Source organism: Artemia franciscana, chromosome 9, assembly GCF_032884065.1.
Source record: "Artemia franciscana chromosome 9, ASM3288406v1, whole genome shotgun sequence".
Classification (NCBI taxonomy): domain Eukaryota; kingdom Metazoa; phylum Arthropoda; class Branchiopoda; order Anostraca; family Artemiidae; genus Artemia; species Artemia franciscana.
This window is the reverse complement of record NC_088871.1, coordinates 26773980-26793492: the sequence shown is the minus strand read 5'-3', so window position 1 is coordinate 26793492 and position 19513 is coordinate 26773980. Positions and strand designations below refer to the sequence as shown.

Below are 19513 nucleotides of genomic sequence, written 5' to 3'. Positions count from 1 at the left end.
GGGGCAGCTAATGTTCTTATAGAAAATGTGTTCGTATATATTTCTGAGGGGCTTATTTGATTGGTGATCAGAAATTCTAGTAACCTTTTTCAGAGTCAAAGTGATCAGAGGGTAGTAGCAACCCCCTCCTCCCCACACGTCATGTTTTCCGATATGCATCTATTGGAGTGAAAATAGACTACCAATGGCACCCCAATTATATCTGCGGCCACTGCTGGCACCACTTATTAGAATGAAATTGCCTAACGGTCGCCACTATTAATGTGTAATCATTAATTAACGATTGTATAGGTGGGCTTTCACCTATAAAATTTTGAAAATTTTAATATAGGCAAATTTCAACAAAGGGTACCGACATCAGGAGAACTGTTTTTTTCATCGGCACTTGCCTAGGATTCATCGGCCTATCTCAGGCGTCCCCCCCACCAAAGGTGAAAGACTAGTGACGCCCCTTCTCCGTAGTAACACAATTTTGGTAGACATGAATATATACAATCGAAGGTAATAAGCTTGAGACTGTCTGTGCAGGCTTTCCACTCTTGTTGATAGAAAAGCGCCACTGAGTGCTGAAGACCTTGTTGAGACCAAGATGGGCCCAGGATTGCACAAAGCGTCCATTCATATTGGAGGACCCAGGAACTTCTTGCTGTCTGGCTGTAAGCCAGCCTAAGTGCGTAGGTGTAGATTTGGGAAGATGTGTTTTCCCCTTCCTGCACTGGTATTCGGGACTAATTCTTTTTCTGAGGCAAAAAAATTTTTTATGTTTTGAAGAATATGAAAATTTGAATTTGGAATATAACAACGTTGACAAATAACTATCGTATCAGTATTTTGATTGACGAACTCAGAGGAATCAAACTGGACTTATTAGGAGTTTTAGATATTCATATCCGAGAGGTAGGAAGCATGAAATTGGATGATGTTTTAATGTATTTACTCAGGCAGGAAGGATGGGGTTCATAGAACGGGAATAGGCCTCAAAACGAATAAGGGAGCTGCTAACTCTTCTTTAGGCTAGGAATGTATTAATAATACAATACTAATCGCCCATTCTATGACTTTAAGCTCAGGGTATCAGTTGTAGTAGTATTGCCCCTGCTGAACCGACTGATGGAGATGCTAGTGACTCAGATCAATTTTGCTTACAGTTACAGGAGCAAATATACAGGGTCCCATGTAGAAATATGGTGTTTTAATTTGGATGTTTTAACGCCAAGTTCAGTAGAAAGAGGGATGGATAGTATCCTAGTCTAGGTAAATTTAGTAAAGGAAAAGAGAAACAATAATGACCACAGACTACTTCAATTTTGTAGGAATACAGTTTAGTTATAACTAATGCGGTGTTTGGTAATAAAATAGCCAATAAGTTATCACGATACTCGCGTCATGGTAAGACAGCAAAATTTATTGATTGTGTTATTGTAAACCGAAGACTGGCAGGATCAAAAGATTTTAGGTAGACAGGAGTGCTATTATTGATGCCAAAAGTAAAGATTACCATCAAGTAGTGTCTAGGGTTAATTTAGAGCTGAAATTTTGGAAGGGTAACTACCCCCTGGAAGTTATTATGCTGGTAGACTCTAGGATGAAAATTTGAGAGAAGCTTTCCACAAACAGTTACATATTAAACTGGAGAGTGTACAATTTGTGATATTAAAATTTGAGATATTAAAGTGGAGAGTGTAAACTGATGGCATCATAAAGAAGAAAGTTAGATGTACAGCTAGGATTATTAGCGAGAAAGCTTTATATTTAATGGACAAGAGAAGGGGATTGTGCAAGAGTTATCTGAGTGATAGATCATATAAAACAAAAGGAATGTAAAGAAAATGGAGAAAGCATTAAAATATGAACTAAGGAGGTGTAAAGCTTAGGCCATGGTTAAAATTGCCGAGGATCTGGAAAATGCAGATATATGGCATAATAGTAAAATATTATACTGACATTTTAATAAATTGAGAGGAGTAGTCAATCCGAACTTGTCCCAGTCAAACAGCTCGTGGTAACGAACTGTAGTAAGGAGCGACCCCGCTTAATAGTAACCAAAAGTCTAAAAAACGAAATTTTGATATCAATAGCTACATCAAAAGAATTGCATTTCAATGCTGATTTTAAATATATAAGTTTCATCAAGTTTAGTCTTACCCATCAAAAGTTACGAGACTAAAAAAATCTGCCTTATTTTAGAAAACAGGGGAAAACACCTCCTAAAAGACATAAAATCTTAACAAAAATCACATCATCAGATTCAGCGTATCAGAGAACTCTACTGTAGAAGTTTCAAACTCCTACCTACAAAAATGTGGAATTTTGTATTTTTTATCAGAAGTCAGGTCACGGATGCGTGTTTATTTGTTTTTTTCCCAGGGATGATCGTATCGAACCAGTGGCCCTAGAATGTTGCGAGAGGGCTCATTCGAACAGAAATGAAAAGTTCTAGTGCCCTTTTTAAGTGACCAAAAAATTGGAGGGCACTTAGGCCGCCTCCCACGCTCATTATTTTCCCAAAGTCACCAGATCAAAATTCTAAGATAGCCATTTTATTCAGCATAGTCGAAAAACATTATAACTATGTCTTTGGAGACGACTTACCCCCCACAATTCCCGTGGGAGGGGAAAGAAAATTTCCATGAACGGAGCACAGGATTTTCTAGCATTATTTGAAAAAAAACCTTGAAAAAATAAATATGAAAAAAAATTTTTAACTGAAAGTAAGGAGCAGTATTAAAACTTAAAACAAACAGAAATAATTACGCATATGAGGGGTTTATCTCCTCCTAATACTTCGCTCTTTACGCTAAAGAATTTTCAGTAATTTCAACTATTTACTCTACGGCCCTTGTGATTCAGGGGTCAACGAATTGGGACAAAATTTGAGCTTTAGTGTAAAGAGCGAGGTACTGACGATGGGTCAACCCCTCATATACGTGATAAAAACATATGAATACAGAAGTTCGTTACTTAAGCTAACTCGTTAGTTACGTATATCTTTTACTAATAAAAATGTTCGTAAAGAATTAAAGTTCTAGTTGCCTTTTTAAGTAACCAAAACATTGGAGGGTAACTAGGCCTCCTCTCCCGCTCTTTTTTTCAAAATCATTCGATCAAAACTATGTGAAAGCCATCTAGCCAAAAAAAAAAAAAATGCAAATTTCGTGTTAATTATTAATTATTCATCTGCGAAGAGCCAAAATCAAAACATGCATTAATTCAAAAACGTTCAGAAATTAAACAAAAAAAAAGTTTTTTTAAACTGAACATAAGGAGCGACACTAAAACTTAAAACGAACAGAAATTACTTCGTATATTAAAGTGGCTGCTCCCTTCTCAGCGCCCCACTCCTTACGCTAAAGTTTTTTACTGTTTTAAAAAGTAGAGTTGAGAGAAAGAGTCAAATTTTTGCGTAAAGAGCGGGGCGTTGAGGAGGGAGCAGTTGCTTTAATATACGAAATAATTTCTGTTCGTTTTAAGTGTTTATGTCGCTCCTTACTTCCAGTTAAAAAACTTTTTTTTTGTTTAATTAAAGGTAGGAACGGGGCCGCAATTACTGATAAGAAAAGAGTGAAAGAGAGATGGGCGGAACATTTTGAGAACGTGCTAAACCGAGATGGAGTTAAAGGAAAACCTGTAGCTGAAAATATAAAAGATTGTGATACCTTAGATGTTAAGGAAGATTTGTTCTGTGAGGAAGAATTAGCGACAGTACTAAAAGGATTTAAAAATAATAAGACTTTAAGTGATGATGGTGTGGTAACCGAGTTTTTTTTAATATGGTGGCCTTGAGGCTAGAAATAAGTTCATCAAGGTTTTAAATATAAATTTATGAAAAATTGGAAGTACATAAAGATTTTTTGAAAATATTAATAAACCACTGTGTTAAGAAAGGTGATAAGAATGAGTGTGGTAATTATTGAGACATTAGTCTAGTTTAGTCTATGTAGTTAGCAAATTACTTGGTAATATAGTACTTTTAAAGACTGAGAGATTCCTTAGAAAAACTTATAAGAGATGAACAGTGCGGTTTTAGAAGAGGTAAAATCTGTGTCAACCAAATTTTTCCTCTTAGGCTAATAATTGAGAAGTACCTGAGCTATCATACACCTTTGGTCCTCATTTTTATAGATTATGAGCAAGCGTTCGATTCTGTTGATTGTAGTGCTTTAGCAAAGATCATACTGACAAATGTATTAGGGTGATTAGTGCTATGAATAGCGCTTAATGTGTAAAAATGTCGTAAGCAACTGTTTCCGCATTAAATCAAGAGTTATAAAGGATTGTGCTCTATCCCTCTTTATATGGATCATTTTCATTTACTTTGTCTCAAGCAGCACAGGAAAGGTAATAGGGGACCATGGAATCAAATGGGAAGGAAAAACTGACCTGTACTTTGATTATACTGATAATTTAAGCATCCTAGATGAAATTGTGAGCAAAATAAATGTATTTCTCTGAGTTTTTGCGAGTTCAGGGTGCAAGAAAAGGTTTAAAAATCAAAGTTAAGAAGACTAAGTCACTAAGGTTAGGAATAACTGAAGATGAGAAGTTGACGTTGGGTAACAAAAAGATTGATCGGACGGAAAACTTGACCTACATTGGTAATATTATTAGCAAAGATGGTGAGAGCAGTGAAGATGTTAACAGTAAAATAGCAAAGGCTCGTGGTGTTTTTTTATTTAATTAAAAAATTAAAATTTAGGAAGCTACAGTGATGGCATCGGTCAAATATGGCTCTAAAGTACTGGGGCACCGAAAAGTGGATGAGGATTTACTAATCGTTTTCCAGAGAAATTGCCCAGAAATTGTTTCGGTTACCAAGCTGAATGCCCATATTTAAAACAATAGGCTGTACAAAAACTGTTGTCCAATCTCACTTTCTAGGGCTATAATGAGGGAAATGTTCAATTGGCTAGGACACATTCTACGGATGAAGGATGACAGATTGCCAAAGATTGTCCTTTTGGTCAACCTTCTGGGCATAAACGGACAACAAGTCGTCCGTAGTTGGGTGGGAGGATGTCCTAAAGAAAAATTTAAAGAAAATGGGAACTTCCTGGGAGGGTGTAAAGAAGGAGGCTTTGAATAGATTGGGAAGGAAGAGAATCCTGCGTAGCAGTTTTGGCCTCATGTGGCTAGGTGCTACGTTGATCTGTTAGTAGTAGGAGTAGTAGCACAGTAGTAGTAGTGTATGTATACTAAACGGACAAAGCACTAAAGTGCAAATTCTGTTCTCTCATTTAGAAGGCATAAGGACTGTGAGCCTAATCGTATTAATTTTTTTTTTTAGTTTGATTCGGTTTTTTATTTCACTTTCTGATCGTTTTGAATTTCATTTATTTATTGACGCTGATTTGTGGTAGTCTTACACTTGGTAGATTATTCGATTCTCCTGTTTTTGCTAATTTTTGGTTAAATTTAGTTCTTAACTTTTCTTTGAAAAACTTATTTAGTGAATAATTTTTTTTTTAATTCATTACAATGAATAACCGGGTAATACACAAAATGAGCAAAAACTAACATGAGTAGGGCTGACAACCCCAGAAGATAATTTGCACACTATTAAAAGGAAAAAAACAAATGACCGTTGATTGTCTGTTTAACATTCATATACTGATTTTTATTTCTTGAAGTTTTAATATTTATTTATTCTTTAAACTAAGGAAAGAGGCAGCACTTAAAATGTGACTTAATTCCAATAAAGTGCAATTATGTTCTGGCTATGAGAAGGCATGGGGTTTCTTGCCTTCCATTCACTTTTGATTCATAAAATAAGGCACTAGAACTTCCAACTTTCAATCAAATGAATTCCATCAGATCTGAAGTTTGTATGACCACCCATTCCATCAAAGCTTTATGTGCTCCTGGGCATAAACTGTGACTCTTGCACACTATTAAAAGGAAAAAAACAAATGACCGTTGATTGTCTGTTTAACATTCATATACTGATTTTTATTTCTTGAAGTTTTAATATTTATTTATTCTTTAAACTAAGAAAAGAGGCAGCACTTAAAATGTGACTTAATTCCAATAAAGTGCAATTATGTTCTGGCTATGAGAAGGCATGGGGTTTCTTGCCTTCCATTCACTTTTGATTCATAAAATAAGGCACTAGAACTTCCAACTTTCAATCAAATGAATTCCATCAGATCTGAAGTTTGTATGACCACCCATTCCATCAAAGCTTTATGTGCTCCTGGGCATAAACTGTGACTCTTGCCTCTTGGCTCTAGGGTTGTGTCCCTGGGCATAAATTGCTACCCTTGCCCCTTGGCCCTGGGGGTTGTGTTTATCCTGATGACATTTTTCTATGTTCTTGCACTATTGGGAACAACATTGTTATTACGCAATTTTGATTTGATGCGTTTGGGGAAAAGAGGAGGTCAGAGGTGGAAGGGTAGTTGTCCTCCATCACTTTTGGCTCTTAAACGGGAACTAAAAATATACATTTCCTATGAAATGTGCCTCTTTTAAAGTTCTCACGTCAATCCCTTCCATAAAAACCTTAAATGCCCCCAGGGCATTGCTTAAAACCCTTGCCCCGAGACTCTGCGGGGATGTGTCAACTCCAAAGGCCTTTCCGTGTGATCTTCGGATTACTTTTTGAAAAAATGGTTATCTCAAAGTTTTGATCGGGTACATTTGGTTAAAATACGATGTGGGGAGGTTAGCTGTTCCTCAGTCATTTTGAATCCTAAAGAGAGCACTAGAAGTTCTGTCTTTATATCCAATGAGCCCCCTCCTCAGTATATACGACCTCTCTTTCCATAAAAACCTTATATACTACACATATAATAGGAATTTACAGATTACATTAGAAATCAAAATTACAAATAAAATCTCATTCCTTGATTTGCTAATTATTCGTAGCTGAGATAAACTCAATTTTACTATTTACAGAAAACGAACGCAAAACAATAGAAATTTGCATTTTAAATCAAACCACCCCCCACAAGTTAAAAGAGTTGTCGTAATCTCTCTCGTCGATCACATACCATGCGACTGTGGCAAATTCTATGCACGGAGAATTCAACAGAATTTCGAGAGATGCCTACAAAAGCATAAAGATGATATCACCGAAGCTCTAAATTCTGATACTGCTTCTGTCTCTTTTGATTCTGCTTTAAGCAGCCATGTTTTTCAAAGTTCCAGCCACAAAATACTTTTTGAAGAATCTGCCCTTATTAGCAATTAAATAAAAAAAAACAAGTTTTTTTAAATGAAAGTAAGGAGCAACATTAAAACTTAAAACGAACAGAAATTACTCCGTATATGAAAGGGGCTTTTCCTCAACAACGCCCCGCTCTTTACGCTAAAGTTTGACTCTTTCTCTTAACTCTATTTTTAAAACAATAAGAAACTTTAGCGTAAAGAGCGGGGCGTTGAGGACGAAAAGCCCCTTTCATATACGGAGTAATTTCTGTTCGTTTTAAGTTTTAATGTTGCTCCTTACCTTCATTTAAAAAAACTTGTTTTTTTATTTAATTTCTGGACGTTTTGAATTAATGCATGTTTTGATCTTGGCTCTCCGCACATAAATAATTAAAACGAAATTTGCATATTAATTAATTGCAATTAATCGGAAGATTTTGAGAAAATAGAAGCGAGGGAGGAGGCCTAGTTGCCCTCCAAGTTTTTGATTACTTAAAAAAGCAACTAGAACTTTTAATTTTTTACAAACTTTTTCATTGGTAAAAAATATACGTAACTTTTACTAAAAATACTGTAGCGTAAAGAGTGAGGTATAACGAGGAGGTAAACCCCTCATATGCGTAATAATTTTCGTTCGTTTTGTTTTAATGCTGCTCCTTAATTTTAGTAGAATAACTTTTCATATTATTTTTTTCATTGTTTTCTCAAATAATGCTAGAAAATCTTGCGCCCCCTTCATTGAAATTATCTTCCCCCATGAGAAGTTTCTTCATGGAAATATCCTCCCACGTACCCCCCCCCCCTCAATTCTCCCCCCTAAACCCAAAAAATCCCCCTGAAAACGTCTGTACACTTCCCAGTAACCATTACTATATGTTAACCCAGGTCAAAGTTTGTAACTTGCAGCCTCTCCCACGGGGACTGCGGGGAAGTAAGTCATCCCCAAATACATAGTTAATAGGTTTTTCGAGTATGGTGAATAAAATGGCTATCTTAGAATTTTTATCCGGTGACTTTGGGGAAAAAATGAGCGTGGGAGGGGGCCTAGGTGCCCTCCAATTTTTTGGTCACTTAAAAATCACACTAGAACTTTTGATTTCCGTTAGAATGAGCCCTCTAGCAACATTCTAGGACCACTCAGTCGATACGATCACCCCTGGGGAAAAACAACAACAAAAAAACAAGCAAATAAACACGCATCCGTGATCCGTCTTCTGGCAAAAAATGCGAAATTCCACATTTTTGTAGATAGGAGCTTGAAACTTCTACAACAAGGTTCTCTGATACGCTGAATCTGATGGTGTGATTTTCGTTAAGATTCTACTACTTTTTAGGGGTGTCTCCCCCTATTTTCTAAAATGAGGCAAATTTTCTCAGGCTCGTAACTTTTGATGAGTATAACTGATCTTGATGAAACTTATATATTTAAAATCAGCATTAAAATGCGATTCTTTTGATGTAACTATTGGTATCAGAATTCCATTTTTTAGAGTTTCGGTTACTATTGAGCCGGGTCGCTCCTTACTACAGTTCGTTACCACGAACTGTTTGATGACCTGTGCATAAAGCAAGTAGTTCGAGAAGCAATTGAAATCAGACTTAAGATTAATAATAATATTTCCTTCAATAGGGACTTGGAAGAATATTCACTAAATGCTCTATATACAAATTTAATTTTAAAAAATTACCTTACGAAATGTTATAAAAAACCAGTAGATATTAACACAGAACCTGTCACAAATAGACCTATGAGATCAGCAGCCGACAAAGCAAGACTGGCATTAAAAACGTGTTTTTAAATCATTCTCTTTCATTTATATGAATTGCCACGTTTCATCACAATTTATTTATCAGTCCTGGTTGAACTTCGCTGAGGTAAGGACGCTGGGACTGTTTTGGAAAATTTTCCATTTTAGTTTTATTGATTTTATCCTGTTGTAAGTTTTTTCTTCTTATATTTGTATTGCTGAGGTCGACCCTTGAACATAGGGCCAAATTATTCATTCGAATTTGTTTCCCATTTTCTTGAGAAATTCCCTATTGTCCTTCTAATTATTGGTGTTTGTAATTTTATTTGATTTTTGTTTTTTATTTTCCGTGTGGGGGAGGAACTTTACATTGTCTAAACTTTACAAGTTTACATTGTGTAAAACTAAAGAACACGCCAAAAATATCCTCCGCGAAAAATATCCCCCAGAAAATAACCCTCCGAAAAACATCCCCTGCGGAAAATCCCCCCGTGGAAAATCTCCCCCAGAAAATAAGCCCCCCGGGTACTACCCCCGGAAAATTTCCCCCAGACGAAAATACTCCTCGTGGAAAATACATCTCCCAGCATAATACCACCCGTGGAAAATACCCCCCCCCCCCATGGAAAATAAGCTTTTCTAAATTTGAGAATTTTATTTGAGTTTTGTTTATTTTTGTTTTCCGTGGGGGGAGGAATTTAGGTACTTGTCTATTATACGACACTCACTCAAGTTTACGCTGCGTAAAACTCGAGAAGAAACCGGTTTCTTTGTTAGTTTCTTTCAGCTTAGCGGGAGACAAGAATTTAGTAATTGAGGGCTGGCGTTATTTCCCTTGTATTTTTCTCAGAATGCAAGAATTAGAACCAAAACTGGAGACAGAAACTTGTTAAAAATGTAAAAACCGTAATGCACACAAAGAAACAAAATGTTTATCATTCTTCAGATAAAGAATGGTAAGGACTGTTTCGCTTAGCATGTTCTTTGATTTTAAAACTTGGTGGTCGAAAGTAAAAAGTAGTGTAATGGCGTATGGAGCTCAGTTTGTCATTCTAAGAACGAAAATTTAACGACAGTTTGATTGCAAAGAACGGCCTATAAGTGCTAAGCAAAACCGAGGTCTTACAAACGAATGACTTATTTGTAAAACCGAGGATTTGATGTTGATCGAACGGCGAAAACGAACTCACCAAATATCTAAAACTTGTGTATATAGCTTACTATCGCTAACTCAAGGGAAAGAAGATTGGTTGGTGTAAAAATTATCATTGTTCCCCTCTTGAGTATAGGTAAATGTAGGATAAATATGGGCATACAAATGTAACGAGCGGTTTAGGATTTAACAGAATAATGTTGAAAACGAGAAAGTGATTTCTTACTGTTTCATTAAAATGCTTTGTTTAGTGAATTTCATTCTTCAACGAAGCATATCTATGTTAACTGGAAGAATTAAGGGACATTTTAGTCTGACTTTTTTCAGCTTGTGTGCAAATAATTACACTGTTTTGGGTTGTTGACCATGCCAAGTACTCCAGCGTACTCCAGAACGGAGTTTTCTATAGAAATCTTCAATAGAAATGAATTTTGGATCAGTCGAATCACACAGATTGGTTTTAAGACCAGAACTAAATTTGTTTCAATTGAAACTAAATTAAATTTTTAATGGATTTTATTTTGTCAATCCCTTGGGTTTTTTAGTGACAAGTTAATTATTTTCTAGAAGCTAAGATATTAATCCTTATAGTACCTCAGTCAATAAAATATCTGACGCAACTTTTATTCTTTTATTTTGAAATTTATTTAACTCTTCAAATTGCCACAGCTTCAAATTCTGAAGTTCAAATATAAAACTATATACTGAAAGATTAAATTCTGTTTGTGTTTCATTGGGATATGCTACATAATTCCGAAATCTGAGATATTGATCTTAACATTACAATATTCAAAAACGTGTCTAACTGAGTGAAATTTTTAGCTGTGCTTCTTTAAATGGTACAATTATCAGACCGGTCATTTTAGACGGCTTTTGCTGATTATCTTTAGAGAAAAAATCTGTCTACCGAGGTTTTTATTACTCAGTTGACTGAAAGCGAGTCAGAAAATATTACAAGCAGCATTCACAAAAACAAGTTTTCAATTGAGACGAGCATAATCGAAAATAATATTGATACAAAAATTAAACAGAGGAAAAAAACTTAAGTACCGTTTTTTTTAGGAAGCTGGAGGTCAGTCTGCTGAGTTTCGAATTGCCAAAGTTGCCCTCATAAATGTCTTGATTTGGGTATGTGCCTGGACTCCTTACGGGGCAGTTAGTATGATTGGAGCATTTGGTAACAGAGAAATTGTATACCCATTGGTCGGACAACTGCCCTCACTAGCCACGAAGTTTGCTTCCTGTTTTAATCCTTTAATATACGCCATATCTCACCCAAAGTAAGTAAATAAGCATTCACTAAGAACCTTTTTATCCGAGTAAAAAGTTAAATTGAGCATTACTCCCTCTCCCCCTTAAAAAAGGAAGCCCTCAAATCTTAGTTTTAATTTGTTTATTTGAAGCTCTGACCTATAGACTGGCTTTGGCCAAAAGTAACCAGGGATGTACCTCCAACATTTTTATTCGGGTGGGGGTGGTGGGATGGGGTCCATGTTCAGGGAACAAAGTTAAAATGGGTTTATGATCATTTGTGAAAAACACAAGCCTGAATATGTTTTCAAGATGTCTGAAAACCTATTTTAGGAATTTTTTTTTATAATGGATACTGAACACCCAATGAACAAAAAAAATAATAAAGATAGCATATACTTACTATTTACCAAAGGTGCTTCTTTTTCAAATTCAAGTACTAAACAATACGTAATAAACAATAAACACACATTAAACTAACAAACTTCAATCCTGGTGCTCAGTTTTCATGAAAATGATCAACAATGAACTGCTGTAGACAACACTTTTATAGTGTCAACAAACTTTTGGGTGGGCTAAGGTAAATATCGTATACACTTTACTTTGTCAGTCAGCTTCTATACTAATGTTACAGTACAAATCCAATATAATATCGCAGATTCTGTAATGTTATATTTATGTGCGCGTACTCCCAACATTTATATAGAGACAATATTTTGAATTGAATTTTTTTCAAAATTAAAGTAGAATTATTAACTAGCCCCTTGGACATTGTCTGATAAAGAATATCCAGAAAATTTGAACAATTCCTGGTAGTATTGCAGTAGAAGTTTTACATAAATTAAAGCTTGCCATTAATGTCAATCGGAAGGGAAAAATAGGACTTCTAGAGTTTGAAAATTTCCTTTCTCTTTTGCATTGTTGTTTTAAAAAAAGCGAAGTCTAAAACATTTGCTCAAAAGTTTTTCCTCTGCAAATCAGGGTATCGGAGTATACATTTCTGGAGTGGGGAGGGGGCATACTAAATATCATTCTTATGTCTAAAATTCCTTTCGCTAAGCAAAGCTCATTCTCCTAGTACAGCATGTTAAAACTGGCAACAATAAGCAAAGCGTGTGTTGGTGCCAGTGCTGTCACTTACTTAAAGTACTTTTACTTGAAGTACTATTTAAGTAAAATTTTCCAATACTTGTACTTGTACTTAAGTAAAAACTTTAGGGTGTACTTATTACTTGATACTTAAGTAAGATTACGAAATACTTATTACTTAAGATACTTTTAATGTACTTGTTTTTCAAATACTTTACCTTTGACACGAAAATTTTGTGTGTGTGTGCTTTGGCAATGTACAAGAAAACATCACCTTTAGATTTAAATCAAACTCGGATACAGCTCCATGCCCTATTTTTGGATATGAAATAAGGCACTTGTTTTTGACGAAAACAAAATTATAGTATGATTAACGCTTGGTTTAATTTTTTTTAAAGTTATATAACAAAGAAATTTGAAATTATTTCACAGTTCACTGGTCGACAGTGAGCTAAAATCCCTTGTTTTGTGCTAAATGTTGCATACTGTAGTCTATTTGGGCTTATATTTCTGACATTAGTGTTTAAGTTTTGTCATCTCGTCAACTGAACCAGATTTCTACCATTTCATCATCTTCAGAACCATATTATTGGTAAAGCTACTGAAGCTATGAATCTTTGCCCGTCTAAATGTTGTATACAATAAACAAGTCTAGGAAATTCTAGCTAGATCCAATCCAGTGGTATTTTGCCAAATTCGTTTCAGCAAATTCAGGTATTCAGACGAATCTGACTTCAGATTTGTCACTCCATTCATAAGTTATAGGCTCTACGAAATTAAAGGGAAACTGAAATTTCTTAAGACTTGAAACCCTTTCCCCCTCGCCCTATTTGAGATAGGGTTTGTGATACCAGAACTTTATATGAGCCCTGATCTTAAGCATCTTTGGTCTAGTTTTCATTCGGATCCGTTACTCCATTTGCAAGTTATACTAAATTAAACAGAAAACTTAAATTTTTTAGGAATTAAAACCCACTCCCTCTTGTTAAATTTGAGCTAGGGTCTTTATCTCAAAACTTGATATGTGTCATGGTCTTAGGCCTCTTTGCTTCAATTTTCATTCAGATCCATCACTCCAGTCGCAAGTTGCTCTGAATTAAACAAAAAACTGTTTTTAGCAGGTAAAGCCCTCTCCCTCCTGTTTTATTTGAGCTAGGGTCTTCGTCTTTCAACTTGATGTGTGTCATGATCCTTGGCACCAAATCTGGCCATCAAAATTTTCATCCAAATCCAACCAGCGTTTCTCCCCCTATACGTGATTACACAGACGGACGGACAGACAGACGGACGGACGGACGGATTTTGCAACTTCTTAGGTAGCCATATTGGCTAATTGGATCCAAAAAAAAGGAAAACAATGGCATATCATCATTCAGGTATCATCATCTATTTGGATAGTGGAAAATATCCATCAAGATAGGTTTTTGAGATCTGTCTGTCTGTCAGTCCGCCCGTCTGTGCAATCGAGTATAGCGGGAGAACCACCAGTCAGATTTGTATTGAAATTGAACTATTTGGATTAAAATTGAGCTCGATTAGGGCAATTGGGCTTTAAGTGTTAAAAAAAAATCAAGTTTTTTCATTTAATTCACTGTAACTTGCATATGGAGATGAATTTTGATGAAAATTGATTAAAGATGCCTAAGAGTATGATATGCATTGAGTTCTGGGATGGAGACCCAAGCTTAATTAAAAGTTGAGTTTTTCATTTAATTCAGTGTAGCTTGCGAGAGATTGATGCATCTCAGTGAAGATTGAATCACAGGTGCCTAAGACCGTGACAGGCATCACGTTTTGAGATGAAAACCCTAGCTCAGATAGAACGAGGGGGAGTGGGTTTTAAGTGCTGAAAAAAGTCAAGCTTTTGGTTTAATTTAATATAACTTGCGAATGGAGCAACGGATCCAAATGAAAGCTAGACCAAAGATGACTAGAATCAGAGCTCATATCGAGCTCTGATATCACAAGCCCTATCTAAAATAGGGCGAGGGGGAGGGGGTTTCAATTTCTAAGAAAGTCGAGTTTTCCTTCAGTTTAGTAGGGCCTATAAGTACTTCCACCCATGGCTTGCCCAAAGCCTGGTAATAACCCTTTTCCAAAATAAGTCATACTGAAGCCAACCTTCAACCAAATACTCCGTCCCCAGAGAAAAATTACTTTGTATGGCACTTGGTATTTACCAAGTGACATACAGTGATCGCAAATTCCTTAGGTCTGTCGGTCTGTCAGTCCGGTCTTGCTAGTTCAGGCACTTCCAGATACGCTTGGACGATGAAATTTGGCAGGCATATCAGGGACCAGAGGAGATTATACTTGAAATAGTTGTTTCCCGATTCGACCATCTGGGGGGGGGAGTGGGAGGACGGTTAATTTGGAAAAATTTGATCGGATCTTAATTAAATTTGATATTTAGAAGGATATCATGTCTCAGAGCTCTTACTTCAAATTCCGACCGGATCAGGTGACATTGGAGGGGGAAATCTAAAATCTTGGAAAATGCTTAGAGTGGAGGGATCGGGATGAAACTTAGTGGGAAAAATAAGCACAAACCCTAGATACGGGATTGACATAGGCAGAACGAATTCACTTTCTTTTGGGGAGTTGGGGGGAGGGTTAATTTTGAAAAATTAGAAAAAATGAGGTACTTTTAACTTACGAAGGAGTGATCGGATCTTGAATTTCATCGGAAGAAATTTCATATTAGAAGGACCTCGTAACTCAGATCTCATGTTTTAAATCCCGACCGGATCTAGTGTCATTGGGGGGATTTGGGGGGGACTGTAAATCTTTGAAAACGCTTAGAGTGGAGTAATCAGGATGAAACTTGGTGGGAAGAATAAGCACAAGTCCTAGATACGTGATTGACATAACCGAAATGGATTCGCCCTCTTTGGGGGAGTTGGAGGGGGTGTTAATTCGGAAAAATTACAAAAATTAAGGTATTTTTAACTTAAGAGCGGGTGACCGTTCGTGAGGTATTTTTGAATTGATATTAAGAAGAAACTCATGTCTCAGATCTCTTATTTTAAACCCCGACCAGTTCTGGTGACATTGGGGGAGAGTTGGAGGGGGAAACCGGAAATCTTGGAAAACGCTTAGAGTGGAGAGATCGGGATGAAACTTGGTGGGTAGAATAAGCAAATGTCGTAGATACGTGACTGACGAAACCGGACTGGATCCACTCTCTTTGGGGTAGTTAGGGGGGTCCAGTGCTTTGGCGAGTTTGGTACTCCTGGACGTGCTAGGACAATAAAATTGGTAGGCGTGTCAGGGACCGCACAAATGGACTTGATAAAGTTGATCTCCCCGATTCAACCATCTGGGGGGGGGCTGAAGGGAGAGGAAAAATTAGAAAAATGAGGTATTTTTACTTGCGAGTGGGTGATCGGATCTTAATGAATTTCGATTTTTAAAAGGACCTTGTGTCTCAGAGCTCTTATTTTAAATGCCAATCAGCATCAAGCCTCTAATTTTTCTTTTAAATTAATCTATTGATTTTTATAATTTTGCTAGATCTCATGCCATATGAGCTCTCGGTTCTTCCAACCTCGTCACAAGTGCCATATGAGCTCTTAGCTCTTGTTTTATTCCTTTTTTCTCAGAAGATTTTCGACTTAGTCTCATGGTTTTTGCCACTTCATGGTGTGAAAACTGCAGCTAGAAATAGATAGGTTGCAACTTCTGCCGTATTGTCTTCTAGTATAATTAAATGTGAGCTTGCATCGTTCCTGCGTCCCCTTAAAAGTTCTGTTTCTTACGGTAATATTGGTTTGTCTTCTGTTGCATGTGCAGACGACGTTCTTCTTGTTGCCCGGACTCGCCGTGGATTGTTTTCCAATTTTACTATATTAACCAATGAACTATCTAAGATTGAACTGTCAGTTAATGCGTGTAAATGCGAGTTTATTTGTTTTAATAGCCCTTATGCGGTCGCTCCACTCGTTGCTGGGACTGCAATTCTGCCATGTTATTCTTTAGTTAGTTGCCTTGGTCTGTGTCTCGGTCCAACACTTTCCACTACCTTTTCATCTCTAGTGAATCAAGCCGTGAAAAACCTTCGCGTCGCTTATGGAAAAATATCCCCAAACAAAAGCTGTTACAACCACAACGGTTTGTGTATGATTTATAATGCTTATTGCACAAATGGCTCATCTGTTTCGTAAGAAAAATCCCCATACTCTACTTGCAGTTTATTTCAGATATTGCAAATTCCTCCTCCGGCTTCCTAGACAGCACCAAAACAGAAAAATAATTGCTCGATTTGGTTTAATAGATATGCCTTCTTGGATTCAGTCTTCCAGTGATGATCTATGTAAAAAGACTATCTACTTTATTCACGTTTACGACCCTCTGCAGCCTTTTTTCCATATTGATGCTGGTTAATTAGTCCATATTGTCTTTTTTTAGTTTGAATTTGTTTTCTTGCTTTTTATCGTTTTTGTTTATTTATAATATTCATTACTTTTTGTTTTTTTATACTTTTACGTATAGTAAAGGTTATTCATTGATTCATTCATTCATTCTGCAGTTTGACCAGTCGTACGGAATGCATCTGAATCAGCGGGCTTGCTGCAGGCCCGTGATTTTATAATATATGTTTGTAGGGAGTTTTACCGACCATCTCAATTGACTACACAGTATGCGTCTTGCTTGAGTGAAAACCTGCCAAAGGATATAGATGCCATACATTTTCATAGCGTGTCTGAAATTTAACTTGAGAACTTGAGGCAGTTTCCTTGTAAAGGTGCCGAGGGCGAGACATGTCATCAATTGATTTTTGATTATTGAGCTTTGGTTTCTCTTATTAAGAAAAAGTCTGCAACTGACTTACTTGGCTCCTTACTTTTAAATTTGAGTTTTTTGTTGCTAAGGTTTTTACTTATTGGATAAGAGAATGAACTACTTTATTACCTTTTATCTGTGATAAAGCTAATCCAAAGTTTATTTTTCTATTTTCAATATTTTTTCCACCATTCCGACATGTTTCAGAATAGCCCTGTATTTTTTCAAACGTGCCAGATTTGACTGGACACTAACCGCCAGAAGTTCAACTATATGAGCACTGTATTAATCCTGTCATGTGATCTGTCTGATCCAATCAGAAGTTATTTGACCGCACTTAATTGTTTTGATAGTCTTTTTCTTTCAAGCCGTTGTGTTGAAAATTGGTTCAGATTATTTTTTGGACTTTGTTGGGTGTCTACCAGCCAAACAAGGGAAAAAAATATTGTCAATCTTTTTTTCATCATTCCCACATTTTTCAGAATAACCGTGTGTTTTTTCAAACGTGCCAGATTTGACTGAACACTAATCACTAGAAGTTCAACTCTACGTGCACTGTGTTAATTCTGTCATGTGACATGTCTGATCCAATCAGGAGTTTTTTGACAGCACTTAATTGTTTTGAAAGTCTTTTGCTTTCAAGTCGTTGTGTTGAAAATTCGTTAAGATTATTTTCTTTCATTGAGTGTGTACCAGCCGAACAAGGGAAAGGGATAAAAACGATGGACCGGAAATTCTGGTTCTTGATTAAGATTTCCAAGAGAGGAATGAACAGGGACATTTTATAAGCAAGGGAAGAGGCTAAGAAGCCTTCAGAATGGCTTTTAAAAAAGGTAGTATGGGCTTTATATCAGAAATAAATATATATATATATATATATATATATATAGAATAAATACTTGAAGTAATACTTAAGTACAATTTTGGCAAGTATTTGATATTTGATACTTAAGTAAGAATTTGGTAAGTAATTATTACTTGATATTTAAGTAAAAAACAATGAGTACTTAATACTTGATACTTAAGTAAAAATTTGGAGTACTTGTTGCAGCACTGGTTGGTACCACTTATCTTTACACACAAAATATCCAGATTGTGAGAAAAATATACACATATCGTTTGAATTCATTTTATTCTACTTGCAACAGATATTTAGTACAGCATGCTGATGCAGAGATAAATGCCCCACAAGTAGCGCTGGTGTTGTCTGAAATACGAAATTTCAGTAATAATCCTTGGTACAATTATCTCAATGCTTTTTTGGAGCTGATTAAAAGAAATATTTAGCAAAGTGAAAAAGGTATGAAATCAGCAAGGAATTATACGCAGAGGTAGTTCTGTATTTATGGGTTAGCATTTAAATCCAAAACTTAAGGAATGGGATGTTATCAGCGCTTAATAGGCCTTTAAATTAAAAATAAGCGAATTTGTAGCTATATCGGAGTTTAATTGAACATTGGAAGTAAAAGTTAAAACAGTTAAATGATTCATGGGGCAGATCCCCCCTCTACTAGCTTCCTTGACAAAACTACAACTCATTTGATCTATCTAGCTATAGTGTTCAATGCTAATACTAATATAGAAAGCACTAAGTCTTGTTTTCTTTTTCGATGATTTCTTTTACAATCGAGAAATTATATTCAGAGTATATAAAACTCCTTTTTATTAATTTATTCTATTTTTGTCCTGTTTTTAGAGGTAGAGAATGTTCATATTAACTTTTGATAGTTTTAAAACATGGAAATTTAATCTTGAACCGATAGACTTTACGAAATAATAGAACCTTAAATATCAGGATAACAAATTTAACCAGAGCGAATGTGGCAAAACAGAAAATATAGTACATTTTCGCAATTTCGCCATTATCTAGGATCGCCAATTTACTTGATGATAATTTTTCAAAGACGGCATATTTGCGTAAATATTAGTGTCAATCATATTAGGAAGTGTAATGGACCTCTCTTTTGCATTCTCAAACAATTCGTGGTAATGAACTGTATGTAAGGAGCGACCCGGTTCAATAGTAACCGAAACTCTAAACAATGGAATTTTGATACCAATAGATACATCAAAAGAATTGGATTTTCATGCTGATTTAAATATAAAAGTTTCATAAAGTTTAGTCTTACCAATCAAAAGTTACGAGAGTAGTGTAGCCATAATACATTCAGCAGCATCCCTATCCACCATTCCACAACACCCTTATCCTATCACTCCACGAGAGCCCTATCCTGTTATACAAACAACAGTCAGCAGGAGCATGTTACGTGATAGCGAATTTTTTCAGATGGTTTCTTACATTATACGGAAATGTTTTCTAGACGAAGCATGTGTAAAACCTAAG

General features: G+C 35.9%; 1 protein-coding gene across 1 annotated transcript in view; it reads left to right on the top strand.

Moving 5' to 3' along the window:
- LOC136031213 (compound eye opsin BCRH2-like) overlaps window positions 1-19513 on the top strand; it is a 51819-nt gene that overhangs the window by 17375 nt on the left and 14931 nt on the right. The window contains exon 5 of the mRNA XM_065710585.1: window positions 11110-11327. Coding sequence (XP_065566657.1) covers window positions 11110-11327 — 218 coding nt within the window. The remainder of the gene's footprint in view (window positions 1-11109; window positions 11328-19513) is intronic.